This window comes from Megalobrama amblycephala, linkage group LG12, assembly GCF_018812025.1.
Source record: "Megalobrama amblycephala isolate DHTTF-2021 linkage group LG12, ASM1881202v1, whole genome shotgun sequence".
Taxonomy (NCBI): Eukaryota; Metazoa; Chordata; class Actinopteri; order Cypriniformes; family Xenocyprididae; genus Megalobrama; species Megalobrama amblycephala.
In genome coordinates this window covers 40,332,990-40,354,505 of record NC_063055.1, presented here as the reverse complement: position 1 = coordinate 40,354,505, position 21,516 = coordinate 40,332,990, and the positions used below count along the sequence as shown (strand labels likewise).

Below are 21,516 nucleotides of genomic sequence, written 5' to 3'. Positions count from 1 at the left end.
ATGTCTCAAAACCGATAATACTGAGAGCATATGCCTCAAAACCAATAATACTAAATGCATATGTCTCAAAACTGATAATCCTGGGAGCATATGCCTCAAAACCGATAATACTGAGAGCATATGCCTCAAAACCGATAATACTGAGAACATATGTCTCAAAACCGATAATACTGAGAGCATATGCCTCAAAACCGATAATACTGAGAACATATGTCTCAAAACCGATAATACTGAGAGCATATGTCTCAAAACCGATAATACTGAGAGCATATGCCTCAAAACCGATAATAGTGAGAGCATTTGCCTCAAAACCGATAATACTAAATGCATATGTCTCAAAACCGATAATAGTGAGAGCATATGCCTCAAAACCAATAATACTAAATGCATATGTCTCAAAACCGATAATACTGAGAGCATATGCCTCAAAACCGATAATACTGAGAGCATATGCCTCAAAACCGATAATAGTGAGAGCATATGCCTCAAAACTGATAATACTAAGAGCATATGCCTCAAAACCGATAATACCGAGAGCATATGCCTCAAAACCGATAATAGTGAGAGCATATGCCTCAAAATGATAATACTGAGAGCATATGTCTCAAAACTGATAATACTAAGAGCATATGCCTCAAAACCGATAATAGTGAGAGCATATGCCTCAAAACCGATAATACTAAATGCATATGTCTCAAAACCGATAATAGTGAGAGCATATGCCTCAAAACCAATAATACTAAATGCATATGTCTCAAAACCGATAATACTGAGAGCATATGCCTCAAAACCGATAATACTGAGAACATATGTCTCAAAACCAATAATACTGAGAGCATATGCCTCAAAACCGATAATAGTGAGAGCATTTGCCTCAAAACCGATAATACTAAATGCATATGTCTCAAAACCGATAATACCGAGAGCATATGCCTCAAAATGATAATACTGAGAGCATATGTCTCAAAACTGATAATACTAAGAGCATATGCCTCAAAACCGATAATACTGAGAGCATATGCCTCAAAACCGATAATAGTGAGAGCATTTGCCTCAAAACCGATAATACTAAATGCATATGTCTCAAAACTGATAATACTAAGAGCATATGCCTCAAAACCGATAATAGTGAGAGCATATGCCTCAAAACCAATAATACTAAATGCATATGCCTCAAAACTGATAATCCTGGGAGCATATGCCTCAAAACCGATAATACTGAGAGCATATGTCTCAAAACCGATAATACTAAATGCATATGTCTCAAAACCGATAATATTGAGAGCATATGTCTCAAAACTGATAATACTGAGATCATATGCCTCAAAACCAATAATATTGAGTGCTAATATACCTCAAGACTGATAATACTACATGCATATGCCTAATGCATTTATTGTGTACATACATGTTTTTACATTGTACTTATATTTTAAAAATAACTGCATGTAATTAAATCTATAATTACACTGCTGATCCCTTAACCCACCCCTAAACCTACCCAAACCAGCAAACCTGTCCTAACCTTACCTGTATCCAGCTCTATAGCAGCACGAGTGTTTTACAATACAACTTAAACACAATAAGTATTTTGAATCAAACAATAATTATTTTTTAATCAAGTACATGGTAAAGACACCTAATATAATGGGACAGACTTATGCAATAAAAAAAAAATTACAAACATGCACAAAATTACTAAAAATACTAATTCAAAATATATTAAAAAAACTATAATAGTACATCAGTGATACTAAAACACTGCTAGTGAGAAATGATCTTTATTATAAAGATGACATACAGTCGTACAGAAGATGTGTTGAAGGCACTAGAGTGGTTTAAATCATTCACATACTGTAAACTCATCCCTTGACAGCATAATACAGCTTCTGCAGAGGACATTCCCCTGAGCATTATTATATCACTGACATATCGTACAGTTAGACGACTGTGCTAATTTCATAAGAATCTGCAGCGACTCGTATGTTGAGGTGTGAGTAGATCAAACAGAGCTCATTATCAAACACATACAACGCGCTGAATTAATAAGAACAGTCCCGATCCATTACTACAGTAGACAAAGGAACTTACAGACCGTCAAAAATCTCTCCCTCATAATATCAAAAATATTGGCATTCGATATTACACTTATGAATAAGCAATAACAGCTACTGTTACTGTTTCTCTGCCATCACCGGTCCAGTAAGGCAGTGCAATATTCAATAAATTAATACTTCATTTAAAACAGTGTTTTTACATCAGATAAAGCAAGACAAAATCCTTTAACGTTTTGAAAACAATAACCTAAAAAGCGTCCATCAGTCCGTTTCAAGCAGGAATCCGGCGTCCTTCAGACGTCACAGTGAGGACAGAGTACCGTAACACTGGCGTCCATCACATGTCAAAGGTCAAACAGACCCGAGCTGTGATAGCAGCTCAAATCTAGCAGGATCACTTCAGTCTGCCGAGTTTGAGTCACAGTTCAACTAAACATGACCGTCGTGTCGTGGTTTACTTCACTCGCACTACATGACGTTATTCTTTCCGCTGAACACAAAAGGAGAAATTGAGAAGAATCTTCACACGGCTCTTTTCCAAACTACAGCAGCTCACTGTTTTTGTTCGTTCAATTGTTCATCATCATCTGGAGTCACTGTTGCATACAAAAGACCTGCTCCAAATTGTGTTCGACAGAAAAAACTCCAGCATGCAGGCGTTCACTCGCAACACTGAGCAGATAATGACAGAAATTTCATTTTTGTGTGAACTAATTCAGAATGCTACATTCAACTAAATTATACAATTACAAAAAATATTAAACTGATTCAAAGGCATTCAATGGAAAACAACACTGAGAAAAACAGTCTGAAAACAGCAGTTCTTCTGTAGCTAGCTAGGGAATTAAAATATGCTTTTCTGTTCATTTCTCTTTAGTGTGTAATGTTGCTGTCTGAGCTTGAAAAAGGTCTCCAGAGTTCATCCAGCAGGAGTTCTTCTCTATATCAGTGTTTCTGAACTCCTGAAACACCTCCATCTTGAGTTTCTTCACAATATTCCTCATTTAAATAATTCATAAGCAGAATAAAGGGGCGGGGCCTGGTTGAGTTAGTTAGTAGTGTGTTGAAACTGGTGGTTATGGTAAGGGGGGGGGGGGCATTTCCCAAACACCAATCGCAACACACTGCTCCAGCCGACCAATCAGAGCACATTGTGCTTTTCAGAAGGAGGGGCTTCACAGAGACAGGAACTAAACAGAGCGTTACTGACAGACTGGGAAGAGAGGAGCTGAACAATGGAGAATATGAGGAAAATAATCAACATTCAATCTAGTAGAGCCCAAAAACAACATCAAGACTTTGAGAAAGGACATAATAGGCCCTATTTAACTAGTAGCCTCATCTGGGCACGTGCAGAAAGCGGTAGGTGTGTCCTGAGAAAGTGTCCCAGTTCCTCCAGAGGACAGCGAACAGGAGGAAGAGGAGCAGCGAGGAGACGGAGCGGCTGCGCGTCTTCATCAGCGGGACCACGCAGTTGGCGACGGTGGACACGAAGACCAGCAGGACGGCCATGAGGGCCAGCAGCACGTTGATGAGTTTCCCCAGCAGGGTTCGTGCGGTGGCGTTCTCCAGTCCCTCCAGCTGAACCACCTGCTGCTGCTGCTGCTGCAGCTCCATCTTAGAGACGCGCGTCTGACACGCTTCCAGAGCCTCCTGCCACACACACACACACACACACACACACACACACACACACACACGGCTCTTCAGCGACACAAGCTACTTGCATGTCTGCACATTACTGTATGCACTTCACTCATTTTGATTCACTGTCCAAAGCTAAATGATTCTTATAAATCACAAAAGTTTTACTAAAATAGTCTGGAATAATAACATTCGAAGTGTCTCTGATACGGTGTTATGTTTGCCCTCAACTCTGTCATTGTGTGTGATGATGGTTATGACACTTTACTGAAAGGCACCAATAGTTAACGTTAGTTGTCAACTTTTAATACGAAATATATTCACAGCACTTAATCTTGCAGTCACTTCACATTTACATGTTAAATAAATATTACAATTCTCCAGCAAAAAACGTGTTCACGTGCTCTAAAATGCTTGTCGTGATGGCGGTCAATCTTATGACACTCCAAATTAATTGGAAATAGAGTAGATTTTTCTAGATTAATAAGTCGAAATGTATCATTTAATGACAGGTAAAAGTAATCTCTTCTTTAAAAACATGATTGTAGAGCTTATACTGCACTGTCAGTAGTTTTAGTGTTGAGCACATGTGATCAACTGTACAAGCTCTATCTTGCCATTAGAGGGCAGTCTAGTGTATGTCTGAAGTGCGATCAATAACCTGATCTAAACACCCACCATTAGAAACCTGATGAACATTTATGTGCCAATCCACATCTACCAGCTAGAGCAAGTCAAAACTCATGTATTGTTCGTGTTCTGCCCGTACGGTGAACACACACCTGTAGGTCACGGGCTCTCTCGTTGGACTGATACGCGATCTTCTCCTCCATGCTGACCAACTCTTGCTTCAGGTTCAAGATCTCGTTCTGGTGGAGCTCCGTCAGATCGCTCACTTGTTCCTCTAAGCGCTCGCACCTACAAAACACAGCAAACGCCCAGTCACTTCCTGTACAACTGACAAACGTGTGGGTGACTGAGCTGTAATGTGAGTGTGAGGGATTTTGAGACTTTCGCCTTTACTCATATAGACAATCATCTCTCTAAAACAATGTGTGTTTGTTAGAGAGCTTCACTGTTCCTACTGTGAAAGGGAAGTTTTCAAAGATGACACCACAAACTGCTGACTCATGGATTCATTTGAGACGGCTTTAACCTCAAGCCCATTTCAAGACAACAAAAACACGCTTTGGTAAATCGGTCAAAATGATGGTATACCAAAATTAGAAATTGAGATAAAAAGTAGAAATTATGACTTTCTATACCATAATAACTTGTCAATGTCCATTTAAAAAAAAAAAAAAAAAAAATTATGACTTTTTATGTCAATTTTGACTTTGAAAATTATAGCATACCAAGTCAATTATTCATGACTTATTATTATAACACTAAGTTATGGGATTATAAAATTATGATATTTAATATCCTAATTGAAATGTTTTAATGTCATAATTATGTCTTAAGACATCATTTTGAACTTAAGCCATTTTAAATTAGTATAATATAGCATGATCTTTTTCCCGTTATGTGGCAGAAATGCTCTTCCATATAACTGCACTAAACAGAAGAAAACAAACACCTGAACTCTTTCATTCATGTCATGCCAAAAGCACAAAGTCAATAATCTGCACAAAGCTGTTTTCCATACATAAACAGTTAAAAATGATCACACTTGTTAAGCTCAACAAAAATATGATCTATGAGGTGATGTGCTGCATTCTATTAGAGCTCTAAAATCCCAACATACAGTATGAAATATCCAGGGTAAAGTATAAACAAGTTAACCCTGTACATCACACTGCTTAAAATACAAGCACACTCAGTTCTGGAACAGCATGAAGGCCTGTAAACAATGACTGAACCTTCAGTTTTGGGTTAATCACTGCAAAGCTAAAATTAGCCATTAGTTTCAAAGCATGTTGATTCTTCAGCTATTTTTGTGCTTTTGTTATTATAAACCAACAGAAAAATGCTTGACCACGAGCTGGACATTTAGGGAAGAAATAGGTTTGTCCATTCATTGGTGAAGCTCTCTCTCTCTCTCTCTCTCTCTCTCTCATTTTCCTTATCAATCTTTTCCCTTTTAAGAGGTTGAGGCTATTTCAGGCCACAAATCTGGTGGGTCACGACCCCAAATAAAAACTGCACGCATATATTTACAAACCACAATGTAAACAAAGCAAAATCTCTATCAATAACAATGACAACTTTGACTGTCGGCACAATATATCCGGTCATATGACCAAGCCATATCCGCAGCTGTCTGAATGTATATTTGAATGTTTGATTATCAGCACATTTTTGTGGACTTTTGTACACTAAATAATTTTGGTTCTATGTCGGGTTGGCACATGATTTACACTGGGTTATTTTTTCAACCCAAACGCTGGTTTGAGAATGTTGGGTACAGACTCTGGGTTGATTTGACCCAGTTTGGGTTGATAGTCAGTAACTCAATGCTTGGGAACGCGGACACAAACGGTTCTGTGTGTGTTGATACTGCTTCGCATATGCATGTTCACAGGAACATGTTTGGAAACTGAAGAAAACTAATCCAAAGTTCACTTTCTGACCCAGCGCTGGGTTGCCAAAATGACCCAAATTGGGTTGTTTTTATCCCAGCATATTTTTGTGTCCTGAAGCAAAACTACAAATTAAAGCTGCAAGTAGCGATGAAAGGGCCCTCGCACCTACGGCACTGCCACCTGGTGGCTTTAGGAAAACAGAGCATGGTGGGCAATATGTATTTAAGTATATAAATATAGGAGGACTATGTCAGTCATTTGCCACACTTCCTGTTGCCCACAGGTGGTGCTATTACTATAAGTGAATATTGTCATGTAGATGTGTTCAGGGCAGGACTCTAATGAATCATGTGAAGTTTGGGGCAGATCGGACATTGTATGCCCGAGTTACAACAACTTCCTGTTTCATGGTGAAACATTGAATTTTGTTAGGCCGTCACGGACACGCCCTTCAGTGAAAACTCTAGATCTTCGCAATTTAACATCACAAAGGCTTTTAGATTAGACTGACCAAAAATGATGTTGATCTGATTAAAGCTCTAGGAGGAGTTTGTTAAAGTACAATGTCTGGAAATGGCAAAAAAATGCAAAAATTTTGCAGAGAAAATTCAAAATATCTCACTTCCTGTTGGGTTTCCAGATTTTGCACCTGGGACTTTTTTTGTAGGTATTGGGCTGTTACATCTGTCTACCGAATGTCATAACTGTACGTGAAACGTAGCACGAAGGGTGCTTAATTGAAATTTTGTAGGTGGCGCTATCGAGCCATTTTGCCACACCTAATTCTGAAACTCATATCAGACGTAAATTTTCACCACTTCTGACGCGTGTGCAAAGTTTCATGAGTTTTCAAGCATGTTTAGGCCCTCAAAAATGCGATTCATTTCGGAGAAGAAGAAGAATTGACTGAGCAAGTACAATAGAGTCCTCACACCATCGGTGCTCGCGCCCTAATAAGCGTTCCTGCTGTGCTCACGTCGCATCGGAGGTCTGCGTGAGCCTAAAACTAGCCCAATCGCATTTTCAGGTCCCTATAAAAATTGTTCCGGGAGGATAAAATCTGCTTTATGGCAGGGTTCCCCTGGTAAAATTTGCATTCCAGGGGCTGAATATCATGTTATTTGGGGTCGCTTCGACCCACGGACATGGAAAACAATCTGCGGCAACAGTGTTAAAGTAGCCCAATTACGCATGAAAACCACGGACTTAGCAACACTGGGATGAGCATGCATATGTGTGTGTGTGTGTGTACCTGAACCTCTCCTCCTGCAGCGCTTGCTTCATTAGCGAGCACTCCTTCAGATAATCGCTCTTCAGACTCTCCAAAGACTCCTCCAGCCGTGCCTGTGTGTCCCGCAGCTCCTGCACCTCCTGCAGCAACATGTCCCAGCCGCCGCCGCGTCCCCTCTCTAGCGTGTTCCCTCTGGAGCTGGGAGGACCTCCGGGCGCTCCCGTCACGCTGTGGGCTTCCGCCGATTCCGAGGTCGTACTCGAACAGTCCTCGTCACTGTCAAACTTCGGACTGGACTGCAGGTGTCCAGCAGCAGATCCCAGAGAGCGTCCGGTCACCGTGTCCTCGCCGTCCTCCGCGCCGTCCTTCAGGACGTTGATGTTATCAGCACTTCCGAGCCGGTTGCGAATCAGCGAGGCGATCTCGCGAGGTTTGGAGGCCACGGCCCCGGCGGCGGAGTGTGTGGCGTGGGAGAAACTCGACAGTCCGCCCTTGACACTGTCCACCACACCTTCGCTGAGGCCCGTGATGACTCTGGCGCCCACGTCCCGCAGGCCCTGCTGCATGTCCCGCAGCACGTCTTTGGGCTGCCGCTGCACGCCGCTGTGCTCCGCCTCGCGCAGCCGCCGGTGGTAATGCTCGAGCTTACGCTGCAGCTGGGCGATGCTCGCTGCAGACTTCTGGTTCTTCTTCTCGAACACCTGAAGAGTCATTGTGAGGAAGAGCAAGGCAGGGAGAAAACCAAAACAGATTAAAAGATGGAGAGAGAGTGAGGGACACAATGACAGCAACATTTTCTACCCGAACACTAACTGTAGCAGGCGTCCATCACTCTTATATTCTGGCAAGAAATAGCCAACACTCTTTGAAAACCCATATTCTTCGGTTTTTGCACATACACTGGTAATCATCAGCACAATACAAGTGAAGCCTGATTTTTATAACCACATGCACTCTATAGATCTTTACCATTTTTGCACAAATTGGTTTGTCCACAAGGTGGCAACACTGGCCCGGTTCACTGTTTCACAGTCGAGAAAAACAAAAAATGGTGGAGACAACAACATAATACTGGAGAAAAAACAACAACAGTTGCCTGTGTTGACGAGCGCATTAGGGGCCGTCTTTTGCACGCTCAAATTTGTTATTTCAAATGTAGGCGTCCGGCAGGCACGCTCATAATGGAAGTGACGCGCAATAAAGCTAATGCAAGGGCTAGAAATCAATTAATCCTTTGCTGAAACTTCTTACTCCTCTTGGAGAGCGCAGTTCATGGTTGCAGAGCAATGACAGACGCCACGGGAGCGCAAGCGCTTTGGAAAGAAGGAGAAAGTGGCGCGGCCGCGCTTTCCACTCGTTTTTAGGCGCAATATGTGAACGGCCCCTTAAGAGACACAACTCTAGTGTTAAGCCGCGGTCACACTAGACTTTGAACGTGCAAAATTTTTTCGGATGCTGTAACGGTCGTGATATGACGTCACGGTCTACAGCGTCTTTTTTATAAATATGAATTCAACACATAACTTAAAGTAATACATTCAAAATGTAAAAATATAGAACCTACTCGACTTTACTGCAAAAATATAATTCTTTTAATTCAGCCAAGAGGTCATGCCGTGACGAATCGATCTTCTACTGGTCGCACGTCTTCATGTCGCAGGTCAGAGTTCACCAAACTTGAACTTTGGAACGCAGAATTTTTGCTTGCGTTTCCGGTTTGACGCATTCGCATGCGTTTGAATGGAAGTCAATGGAACGAAAAGTGCAGTGTGACCACACCTTTAACGAGTACAAAGACAATTTCATTAGTCGACAACTTAAGGAGAGAAATAGCACAGACATACCTTCGACTATATACCAATATCCAAAATTTTTAAATTTTAATACATCGTTTTTACTAGAGTAATGAGCAGGGCGTGACATTAACTTTTTTGCTCATCAGCCACTGTGGTTTTCCAAAGTTACTATCCACTCAGCATTTTCACTGGCTACAATTCTGACATTGATACCATGGGGAAAAACTGCCATATAGATATTTATAATATTATCTCATAATTTGGCAGCAGGTTTATTAGGCTGCTGTCACTTTAAGATCCATTATACTGTTACACGTGTGTTTTCTTTCCCAACTGTTTACATTCACTTCAAACATAACTGACTGTGTTTACATGAAAACTCACCAAGGCTGACATTTTTACATCATTTTGTGTGTATTTGACTGTTTAAGTGCAATAAGCAGTGAAAAATAACTAAATTTAGTACTGAGAGGAGGCTTTTATATGGCGCACTTTGGGTGTGAACACAAAATCTGCTGGAATGACAATATTCATCTGTATGTAATGAAACGAGGAGGTTTGTGTGTCGACTCTCTGTCAGAGAGATGAGAGAAAGAAAGAGCAGCTGGTATCGTGTATCTATTCTGGGGAAAATGAGTATTGGAAGTGATTTAGATATTTCAGTATCGATATGTATCGAAAAATCGATATTTTCGATAACACTACATTGCACTTAGTTTATTTCAGATGCCTTTTTAAAAGACTACAATTGAAAAATGCATATATTATATATAAAATTCAACCTGCCAAAGTGGCTAGTAGGAGTGACTGCGTTACACGCCACTGTGAAGAGTGAATTTTCATTTCACGCCATCTTTAATTGCCACGAAAATATCAAAGTGGGGGGAAAAAAATGGTACTGAAAATTTTTAGTTGCCTTCTGTTAATCTGTGGTAAAATGTGGTTTTGAAGATGCATACATAAAAAAGCAGTGAGACAGCAGACTGATACACTGAAAAAGAGAAATAATAATGACCTGTTTGATACGGGTGCTCTGCTGTTTGTCGTTGGCATTGCTGGCCAGTTTGAGGTACTCGGCCACATTTTCATCGCGGGCCGCCTGCTCGATGCGCAGCTGCTCGGTGAGCTTCAGGATCTTCTGCTGCAGTTGAGCAATCGCCTGCCGCGTGCGCTGAGGGTCAAGACCGGCGTCCTCGGAGCCCAGCAACGAACCGTCAGCCCCGTACGACACCGCCTGTGCGAGACCGCCCTCCAGCCTCTCGATCTGCAGGCCAAGAGAAAGAGCCAAGAGGAAGCCAATGAAGAGAAAAGTCATGTCAGTTCTTGGAAAATAGGTCTATGGGTGACTTTTTGCTGACACAATGAAGCAATCGCCCGCTTCTGCAATCAGCATGCAGATGGAGGCTATTAAAGGTCACCATCCACATCACAATATCCTGCCACACACACCCATTTCTCTCTTTTTGCCCTCAAAAAATTACATTTCCCCTCATTTTAAGAGGCTACAGTGCCTTGCAAAAAATAAAAGATTTGTGAACTACTTAAACATTCAAAGTAAATTAACTAAAAAAGGGTTTTAGTACACTAAAAAATGCTGGGTTAAAAACAACCCAAGTTATGCTGAAAATGGACAAACCCAGCAACTGAGTTAAATGTTTGCCCAATCTGCTGAGTGATTTTATTTATTCAACCATTGTTTAAAAATTACTATACGGCTGGCTTAAAATGAACCCAAAATTATCAAAAGGTGAACATTTATTAATTAGCAATTTAATTAATTTTGGGTTCATTTCAAGAAAGCAATACAGTAATTTCTAAACAATAGTTGAGTTAAATGAAATCACCCAGCAGATTGGGCAAACATTTAACCCAACTTGGGTTGTTTTTAACCCAGGATTTAGAGTGTATCTTTTCATCATTTTTGTGTTTCAGGTCAAGTTGAAAACAAACGAGACAAAGACACTCATATCTCAACACAGTGTCTTTAGACAGAATGAGCTGAATATTGAGGTCAGATCTGGCCATAAAAGCCTGTCTGATCATATAGTCTGTCTGTGAGCAGAGTTTAATCTGACCTGTATGAGTAATAATGACTCTCCTTCACCAACACTAACTCAGCTGGCTGTGAAAACATCTTAACAGCACTTCTAACTTTCCGAATGCCCATTAAATATACATTTGATGAGTATTATACACCATGTAAGCATGCAATAATGAAATACCATTATTTGTTTTAATATGCAAAGTTAGTGTTGAAAGTGAGAAGCATGCATTAAAATGATCTTTCAGTCACATTTCAGTACCTCTGATATTACTGAACAGCAGAAAGTGAGTCACGCTGACATAAAGGGAAACGCTGCTTTAGTCAACACAGGTGCAACATGACAAATCAATGACACAATGATGATCACACACGATGAGTCACACGTGATCTCGAACCACAACATCCTGTGCTCGACATCCACGGTAAGATAAAGCGTCAAACTCTCCATTCACCGGCAGTCTAAGCGACTCAGTATGTACCCTCTCTCCTGTTATTTAGGACATATAACATGCGTGAAGAGCTGTGTCCTCTCACCTTCCCATTGTTCGCGCGCAGCAGCTGCTCCCAGTGCATTCTCTGAGCGAGCTCGAGCTCTCCGCCGCTTCATCAGTCTAATGAGTTCTGCCGGAAAACACGCCGCTCCGCCGGTTTCTCTCCCCAAACTTCCCAAACTTGTTTTGAAGTGTCACAGGCATCTGAACTGGCGGATTAAGCTCCTCCCACCGCCGCGATCCAGCGTGGAGCTTTAAACATGACATCATCCCTATAGCGCTCGCGAACGAATCGTTTTGAGAATCGGTTCTCTTTACTGAATCGATTGAATCCTGCCGAATTGATTCTTTGAATTCAACCAAACCATTCGCACATGTCCGAATCCGTATTTGAATGTATTCTTAGCGTTTTCATGTTGTTATTTATGGAAGCCCGTTTCCGCCACTAAAAAAAAAGATTAATTGCGACTTTTTATCTCAGAATTCTGACTTTATAACTCGCAATTGTGAGATATAATTTTTTTTTTAGTGGCAGAAACGGGCTTCCATAGTTATTCGTGTTGAATAATTGTTCATAGATTATAAATAATTACATAGAATAATTGTACAATCATTTATTCAACTCTTAATTGATCATTCAGACCCCCAGTCATTTTTACTTTACAGACTCACATAAATGCTAGATTCCTGAAAAAAAATCGAGGTTTAATCTGTTTGTCATCCTTTTCCATTTTATTTAATTTCATTTGTTTATCTATGAAATTATTATTTGTAAATGATTTAGCTACACAGGAGCAGTATTTAGTTTATAATGGATTTTAGCAGCCAGAACAATATTCCTTGTGGAAATTACAGAGGTTCCAGAAGATTATGGATTTATTATATGAAATGAATATAGGAAACTTCTAATTTTAATATTGACATATTTCTAAAGAGAACTGAATGTATTTCATCAAGTTTGAAATGGAAATAAACTATACTTCACCAATTATTAAGAAGAATATAAAATAAATCATTCTGAGTAATCTAACTGTATTTCTCTAAAGCATATTTTATGATGCTATTAAATGAAACCAGAAATATTAACAACAGTGACGAATGAAAAAGAACATGTATTTTTCTGCTATTTTATCAATGTTTGGTTGTTACTGAGGCTGTGAATCATCCCATGCACCTCATTATAACAAAGCAATACTAAAATAATCCATTGCAGAGAAATGTTCAAAAAACAATTGCATAAAGCGTGTATTGACACAAGAGTATTAACCAGACAGCAACAGATTTCTGGCAACACTGTGTTTACAGTCCAGGATGAATCCAACTCTCAATATTTATCATGTCCCTTGTAATCTGAGATATAATCTCCCGGCTGAACACGACGGTCTGTCTGGATCGGTCAGGACGGGTGTCGTCTGGAGGGTGATTAAGGACAAACCCACAAAGTGAGAGCGACTGACCGGTTCTACCAGTTCTGGAGCCATCAAGCCCATCACAAGCACACAAACAAATTAAAACATGCAATTAAACTGGTCAAATTCATTAAAGTCATAATAGTCTGTATTATGTAAGCAGTAATGCACAGTCTGACGGTCATTATGAGAAAATAAGGTCTTGTATAACCCCGCAGGAAATCATTTTACAATAATGTCTGGCTGACTACACCTTATTCTGAATGCTTGTCTAGTATTGATTTGAGTACTGATTTGATCACTTTTATTATTCCTATTATGTGAGAAAACACTTAAAACTAGTGATAGACTGATTAATATCTGTCCTTTTTGAGATTGGCTTCAGCGCTACAAGAGTTAAAAGTAACTTTATGAATCTTGTGTCTTGTACAGAATCACTCAGTTGCCGCTCACACAGAGATTATGATACTGTAGGTCTTCCATGAAGGAATTAGTCTATATAGTCAAAACATTAAGAAAATAAGCAGAATTCTTTACTTATGGCACGCTGTGAAGTTATTTAACAGTGAATCCTGTGCACATGTGAGGCACACATACTGTTCTTCTTAGAGCTGCACCATTCTGGATAAATTGAGAATCACAATTGTTTTGTTTAAAACAGAGATTATGATTCTCCCACGATTCTGAACAGACAAAATATCAAAACAGCTTGTAATTTACTAGAGGTTCTGACAAAATGTTAATTGCTGTAGTTTATCTAAAATGTTTAATTAATTTGAAATGTTTAATTTGGTTTGAATGAATGACTCACTTATTACTTCACTTACTTAAATGACTCACTCACTCATAAATACTTGACTTGTTTCATTACTGGTTGAATAAGTGTTTTTGAATGATTCTCTTAAATAAATGATTCAATGACTCACTCATAAATACTTGACTCGTTTCATTACTGGTTGAATAAGTGTTTTTGAGCGATTCTCTTAAATAAATGATTCAATGACTCACTCATAAATTCTTGACTCATTTCATTACTGGTTGAATCAGTGTTTTTGAATGAATCCCTTGAATGAATGACTCAAATTACATACATTTAAGTCACTTGTCTCCACCTACTGGTGTAATGATGTAATTGATTCAATCTTTATTTGAAGCATTAAGTTACTTTCAGAAAGTGATTTAATTTTGATTTCTACTGTAGACATCAGTGTTTATATCTGAACTATAAACTTTTATCCAGTACTTCTGTGATAATGTGAATTATTTTAAGACAGAAATAATGATAATGTGTGGTTGAAAATAGTTTTGAAATCACCATCTTTTAATGATTAATTGTGCAGCTCTAATTCCTGTATTACAAAAGAACTATCCGGATAAACAATAAAACATGTCTTCTGTCAGAGGTTAAACCATGCTTGCAACTTAAACGGTTTTAGCCATATAATGTTGATGTTAAACAATAGAACTTGTTTACGGTTATTTTACAGCTACTGTAGGTTCAATCTGACCATTTTTGTAATATTTTTGCCTGACTTTGGGGTAAATTCTGAATTTAAAATGTGTTAAATTAGTAGCTGTAAGCATAATCAAGTTTGCTCAAATATTTTAAAGGAGAAATATGGAGCAGGGGGTTGTAGAAGTGTCAATTCTACAATGAATTCTGTTGGATCTGATGCTGGTTCCTGATCCGATCTGGAACCAGGACCTGATTATGTGCGGAAAACTTAACATATGAAGGAAGGAGATATGGAAAGAAATGCTGAATGCTGGAGGGCATGCGCAAAAATGACCAGCAGTCTGTTTACAGAGCGTCTGATACCTTTAGCACACAAAACTGGAAAATGCTGGAAAACACATACAATGAGTGTTTCAGAGGAAGAACATCGTTTGTGAGGTTCATGGCATCAAAACACTAAACACACAAACACAATGCAGAGTCTTACAGCTCTCTGAACTGGTTTCCGTCTATGAAAAGGAAGAAATCTCACTCTAAATCCAGTGAGCTGCAGCATTTTAAGGCATCATACATGTGCATGTGTGTGTCTGTACGGCAAGTACTTTGGCAGATTTTACAACTTCAAGCTTTAAATAAGTTAACAACTACTGCAAGATTGTCATAAGCCTCCTTTATAATGGATTCATGCAAGTAAAATCGCCTGATGTGGGCGATGTTGAGTGATCTGATCTCCAGAGGCAAAAAATTGAGCTTACAGGACTGAAAATTCATAAAATCTAGTCTAAAATTTTGAAATCTAATAAAAAGTAGTCATGTACTATATATTAATAGTTATGCTCTACTGTAAACTATATTCATGTGCAGACAATGCTCTTTTTAAATGCAGTGTAATTTTTAAATGACCTAATTCATTATGACAGTCTAAGCCCTTCACATTTACACAAAGGCTGGATTGAAAAAAGGTGGAAATCCTCTTTACTGTTGCTTTAAGGGAGACTAGTGCACTAACAATGCCTTATTCATCATCAGTGGACAATTACATAACTGGATGTGTTACACACACAAAAGGAAACAAGAATTACTCAAGCAAAACTTTCATAGCACTTAACTTTCAAACTATTGCACTTATTACACAAGTGTTGCTATGGCTAATATTAATGTTACTGTTGTGAAACTGAATAAATTCCTTGTTATCTCGGGTCAGGAACTACAAGCGAGCCTTTCACAAGTATCTGTGTCAAAACAATATTTGTGAAAGTCTTTCATAAGCTTTTAATAAGATTCACACCAATGTGTCTGATGTGACTCTTCTCAAGAAAAGAAAATTTTGGTATGTAATTCCAACCCATTACGACTTGGAAATTCAACTTCAACTTCAGCAAGTTGAATCACCTTTTTTTAATCTGTGATTACGAATGAGATTTGTGAGCCACAACAGAGGGGAGGATTTTCAGAAAACAATAGATTAAAGTTTGGCCTGTTTTTCACACACTACCATATGACTTCAGAAGACACACAGAGGACCAGCTGTGATACAGTCCTCATGAGAAACCTTCCCAGCGAACAAAAAATGGGTTTTAGTTATGAAAATGTTATTTCTGAATCTTCCTAGAATGTTCAAAACATCCGGTTTCTAGAATGTTTTACTTTTTTTTTCTTGGTTATGCAGATGTTAAGGGAATATTCCATTTTCTCATTCTTCAAACATTATGGGAACGTTACTTTTGAATGTAAAATATTAGATGAACAAAATGCTTCAGGTAATAACATTCCATGAATGATGGATAAATAATGTTTTTGTGCTAACGTTTTGAGAACATTAAGATAACTTTGAACGAACGACCTGTTAATGTTACATTTGTTCATAACTTTGAGAGAACCTTGAGAGAACATTCCCTGTAAGCTGGATTCTTCCACAGAAGAAAGAAAGTCATAGGTTTGGATCGGCACAGCAAACTATGACATTTTAGGTGAAAACATAAAAACCATAAAATTGATCAGCTGCAGTTTGCTTAAATACAGGCACACTTCATATTCACATTTCAACTGTAATATTCAAATTTTTCAAAATGTAGGAGCTTTCTGAAAACACACACTGAACTCACGGTGTTGGTTGGGGAGGTGGATGGTGAGGAGTCTGGAGTTATCAGGTTGAGAATGACGTCCATTGGAGAATCGAGCCAGCAGGCGTTCACAGCTCCGTCTGACAAGGCTTCACTCGGGTCCAGAGCTTAGATTTGAGCGTCAGGAGTATCTGTGCTGTTCCATTACGACATGCAGAGACGCTCAAACAAGAGCAAATGATGTCGCTTGCTGAAGAGACGTTCTTATAAGTAAGATGAAACGGAATAAGTCAGGCCTGGGCTCTTATGGTACTCTGAAACGCTCACAGCTGAGCGGAAATGGAAACACTGCGTTTGAAAAAGCAAGTGTTCTAAATTCATGCAGAGAATCTTGCGGAATAAAAAACCCAAAAGCTCAGCGTGAAGGTTTAGAGTGTGAGAGAGGAGCAGAGCGAGCCAGAGCCCATGAGAAGGGTTTTGTCTCGGCGGGACTCTTTTGGCCAACAAAACAGTGTTGGACAACTAATGAGTGAATTCATTCACGGCTTTCAAGAGCTTAGCCAATGAGTTATGTTGACCTACCAACCTCAACCAATCACAGACAAAGATCATAACCATCCACTGTGTCCAGACTAATGACTGGCTTTGCTTTCAATTACAAACGCAATAAACAGAACACTGTACTTCAACACAACTGCTGCACAAACTCCCAAAGGTATTGAGCCATAGCACGATTAGTAGAAAACACCACTGTGTGTGTGTGTGTGTGTGTGTGTGTGTAATGGGGTGCGTAAGAGGGTTTAACGAGAAACTGCCAAAACTCTTCTGAATGGAGAGAGAGAGCGAGCGAGAGAGAGAGAATGCACTGAATCTGTGGTTCAGGGGACAGAAGGCTTATATAACTCTAGGCCTCATTCAGACTCTTCAGTCAGAGTATTTCAGAGAGAAACAGGCTGTTTTCAGTTAAAGAAGCACATGGTTTAAACTACATTTTCAGATTTGTTTTGTGAAGTTTACACTTCCAAAATAACTAACCTTAAAGTCGTAAAGGGAAGTTGCGCAACACTGATTATCTCTTCATCACAGCACCTGTTAGTGGGTGGATATATTAGGCAGCAAGTGAACATTTTGTCCTCAAAGTTGATGTGTTAGAAGCAGGAATAATGGGCAAGCGTAAGGATTTGAGCGAGTCTGACAAGGGCCAAACTGTGATGGCTAGACGACTGGGTCAGAGCATCTCCAAAACTGCAGCTCTTGTGGGGTGTTCCCGGTCTGCAGTGGTCAGTATCTATCAAAAGAGATAGAAGGAACAGTGGTGAACCGGAGACAGGGTCATGGGCGGCCGAGGTGAGGAGCGAAGGCTGGCCCATGTGGTCCGATCCAACAGACGAGCTACTGTAGCTCAGATTGCTCCAGAAGTTAATGCTGGTTCTGATAGAAAGGTGTCAGAATACACAGTGCATCAGTTTGTTGCGTATGGAGCTGCAGATCAGTCAGGGTGTCCATGCTGACCCCTGTCCACCACCGAAAGAGCCAACAGTGGACACGTGAGCATCAGAACTGGACCACGGAGCAATGGAAGAAGGTGGCCTGGTCTGATGAATCACGTTTACATCACATGGATGGCCGTGTGCGTGTGCATCTCTTACCTGGGGAACACATGGCACCAGGATGCACTATGGGAAGAAGTACCACGTACCACCTACCTAAGCATTGCTGCAGACCATGAACAGCCTTTCATGGAAACGGTATTCCCTGGTGGCTGTGGACTCTTTCAGCAGGATAATGCTCCTGCCACAAAGCAGAAATGGTTCAGGAATGGATTGAGGAGCACAACAACGAGTTTGAGGTGTTGACTTGTCCTCCAAATTCCCCAGATCTCAATCCAATCGAGCATCTGTGGGATGTGCTGAACAAACAAGTCCGATCCATGGAGGCTCCACCTCACAACTTACAGGAAAAAAATACAACTGTATATGCTTTATAAACACAAATGATCGGCTTGCATGTGCTTCCGCTTTCTGTATTCTTCAAAAAGCTTACGCTGAATGTCCTACACCTTCCCTATTCTACTTACTTACAGTTCCATTTTTTTCCGTAAGTAGAATAGGGAAGGTGTAGGACATTCAGCGTAAGCTTTTTGAAGAATTCAGAAAGCGGAAGCACGTGCAAGCCAATCATTTGTGTTTATAAAGCATATACAGTTGTATTTTTGTAGAAAATGAGCGATGGTTTCTCTAGATAAGACTCTTATTCCTCGTCTGGGATCATGTAGAGCTCTTTGAAGCTGCACTGAAACTGTCATTTTGGACCTTCAACCTGTTGAACCCCAGTGAAGTCCACTATAAGGAGAATAATCCTGGAATGTTTTCCTCAAAAACCTTAATTTCTTTTCGACTGAAGAAAAAAAGACATGAACATCTTGGATGACATGGGGGTGAGTAAATTATCAGGAAAATTTTATTTGAAAGCGAAATAATCCTTTAATAAAATCCATGTCATGACCCCGTTAACACCATAAATTCAAGCAACAAACCTACTGTACTGTACATTGCCCTCTCTGTAACTATGTACAGCTGACTGACAGTAAGTGTGCACACACACACACACACACACACACACACACACACACACACACACACACCACATTCCAAAAACATTTCTCGCATAACAAACAGATTATTGCATTATTCATGTAACAGGTGATGTCATCAAGCTTCTGGTAATTACGTTTATTCTCACTTGCAGAACAAGTTCATTCAGAACCACATATGACACACACACACACACACACACACACACACACACACACACACACAGTGGTACATATATTATTAAGAGGACCTTCCATAAGCGTAATGGATTTATGCTGAACTAATCATATTTTCTATCACCTACCCCTAAACATAACCCTCACATTAAACCTTCTGCATTTTTACACTTTTAATAAAACACCGTTACTAGCGACTTGAATTACAAGGACATCTGCATGCATCGTGCATGAGCTGGACGATTGTCCCAACAGCCCGACAGACTGAAGACAGGCCAGAAAGATCCAGAATGTGTCCGTTCTCTCTGGTTTGTGTCTCTGTGCAGCAGGTTATCAGAGTGCATTCTTACGTAACATCACTCTTTGTTAGTGTCTTCATCCGAGATCGGACCAATTAATGACTCAAACATTACATGCTCATGCACAACACAAACAAACAGGATCGTATGCATTCAACATTTAGTCACTAGATGTGTTTTTGTGAGATTCATCCTACTGTTATCTAGAATTAGACACATTCCCTGAGCATTAAACCAAAACAATGTCTGGTGTGATTCTGGATCTAGAGTTTGTTATGGAATATTCTGCGGTCACATCTCAGGGATTAGACTATTTTAAGCATAAACATGTCATGTTCTCAATAGAATGCAGAACACCCCGAGCTAAAATAAAACCACAGTCACAAGATCAGTAAAATAACATACAACATTTCCTGGTTTGAGCAATTAAAACAAAACATCAGCACTGCATCCATGTGGTAAGAAAATATAAAACAATTCACCTGATGAAAGAATAATTCCCTTGAAGAAACACAATGGCTGCAGGTATATTTAGACACTTTAGTCACATTTAAAAATGTCCGATTGCCATTGCATTGCATAGGGAAGGCAAACAAATGCCACACAAGCATTTTTCAGAGCTAACTTCACTTTTCTGAGAATTCAGATTTCGCACAGGTGTCTAAAACTGGCACTGCTCAGCTCTCACATCCTCGTGGAGATGCTGAGGAATACTGTAACACTCTCTCATACAGTACATGGACATCTTCAGCAGGACATTCACGGACTCTCAACTGCACACCACCACTAGAGGGCGATTCTGTCTTCACAAAAACAATAAACTACAAAAGGTCAGACTACTATGGAAGCCACATAAGAAAATAAAAATAACGCCTGGGTAAGTCTTAATTATGAGATTAAGTCAAAATTATGACATACTAAGTCATAACTGAGATTAAATATCGAAACTATTAGATAAAAAGTCTAAATTATGAATTTGTCATATTTTTGACATTTTGTGTAATAATTGACTTTTTAAATGTCATGTTTTTATATAATAATTTCAACTTGTTTGTTATAATTATGAATTTTTAAGACATAATTTCGACTTTTCATTTCAGAAATATGACTTAGTATTTCCATTTTATATTTTTATGTCAGTTATAATTAACAAAAACATGATTTTTTTTTTTTCTTATGTGGCAGAAATGGGTTTCCATAGACTACTGAGCATTACGTGTGACAAAACAAAATCATCACCTCTGTATAAACCATTGCACCTTTGAGACATTCTCACTATATTCTATAGTGAAACAAACATGCATGTCTGTGTGTGTGTGTGTGTGTGTGTGAGAGAGAGAGAGAAAGAGAGAGAGAGAGAGAGAGAGAGAGAGAAAAAAAACATCCTCACATCCCAAAATAAGACAATCCTGAGAGAATAAGAGGAGTAAAAAACAGGAAACGTGAGTCATCCGGACACATCAATGAACACACACACCGAAATGCTAAACTCAGGTTGAAATGGATGTAAGCACCTCCTTTCAGTTTGCTAAAAAATCATTTGTTAATGAGAGGTTGAATCAAATTTGGAAATAAAGAGCTGGACCTATTTGCAAGCAGTTTAATGGAAACAAAATCACACTTCTCAGGGATTTCAAGGAAGCAAAAACACAATAAACAGAACAACCACTCTAAAAATGGATGCGATCTGAGAAAGAACAACTGAAAATGTTGGCTATATAAACACAGAGA

The 21,516-nt window shown here is 39.4% G+C and overlaps 1 protein-coding gene across 5 annotated transcripts in view; it reads right to left on the bottom strand.

Annotated features, from left to right (window-relative positions):
* Positions 1-3,232: 3,232 nt before the first annotated feature.
* The window catches only part of tmcc1a (transmembrane and coiled-coil domain family 1a), a 33,606-nt gene continuing 15,322 nt past the window's right edge, over positions 3,233-21,516 (bottom strand). For 3 of the 5 annotated variants that reach the window (XM_048211175.1, XM_048211174.1, XM_048211179.1), the window contains 4 exons: positions 10,269-10,517; positions 7,479-8,158; positions 4,484-4,619; positions 3,233-3,710 (listed from right to left, as the gene is read on the bottom strand). In XM_048211175.1, coding sequence (XP_048067132.1) covers positions 3,396-3,710; positions 4,484-4,619; positions 7,479-8,158; positions 10,269-10,517 — 1,380 coding nt within the window. In that variant the 3' untranslated portion in view covers positions 3,233-3,395. Of the gene's footprint in view, positions 3,711-4,483; positions 4,620-7,478; positions 8,159-10,268; positions 10,518-11,831; positions 13,362-16,758; positions 17,207-21,516 lie in introns of those variants that run through there. The other 2 variants (XM_048211177.1, XM_048211178.1) reach the window with 2 other exon arrangements.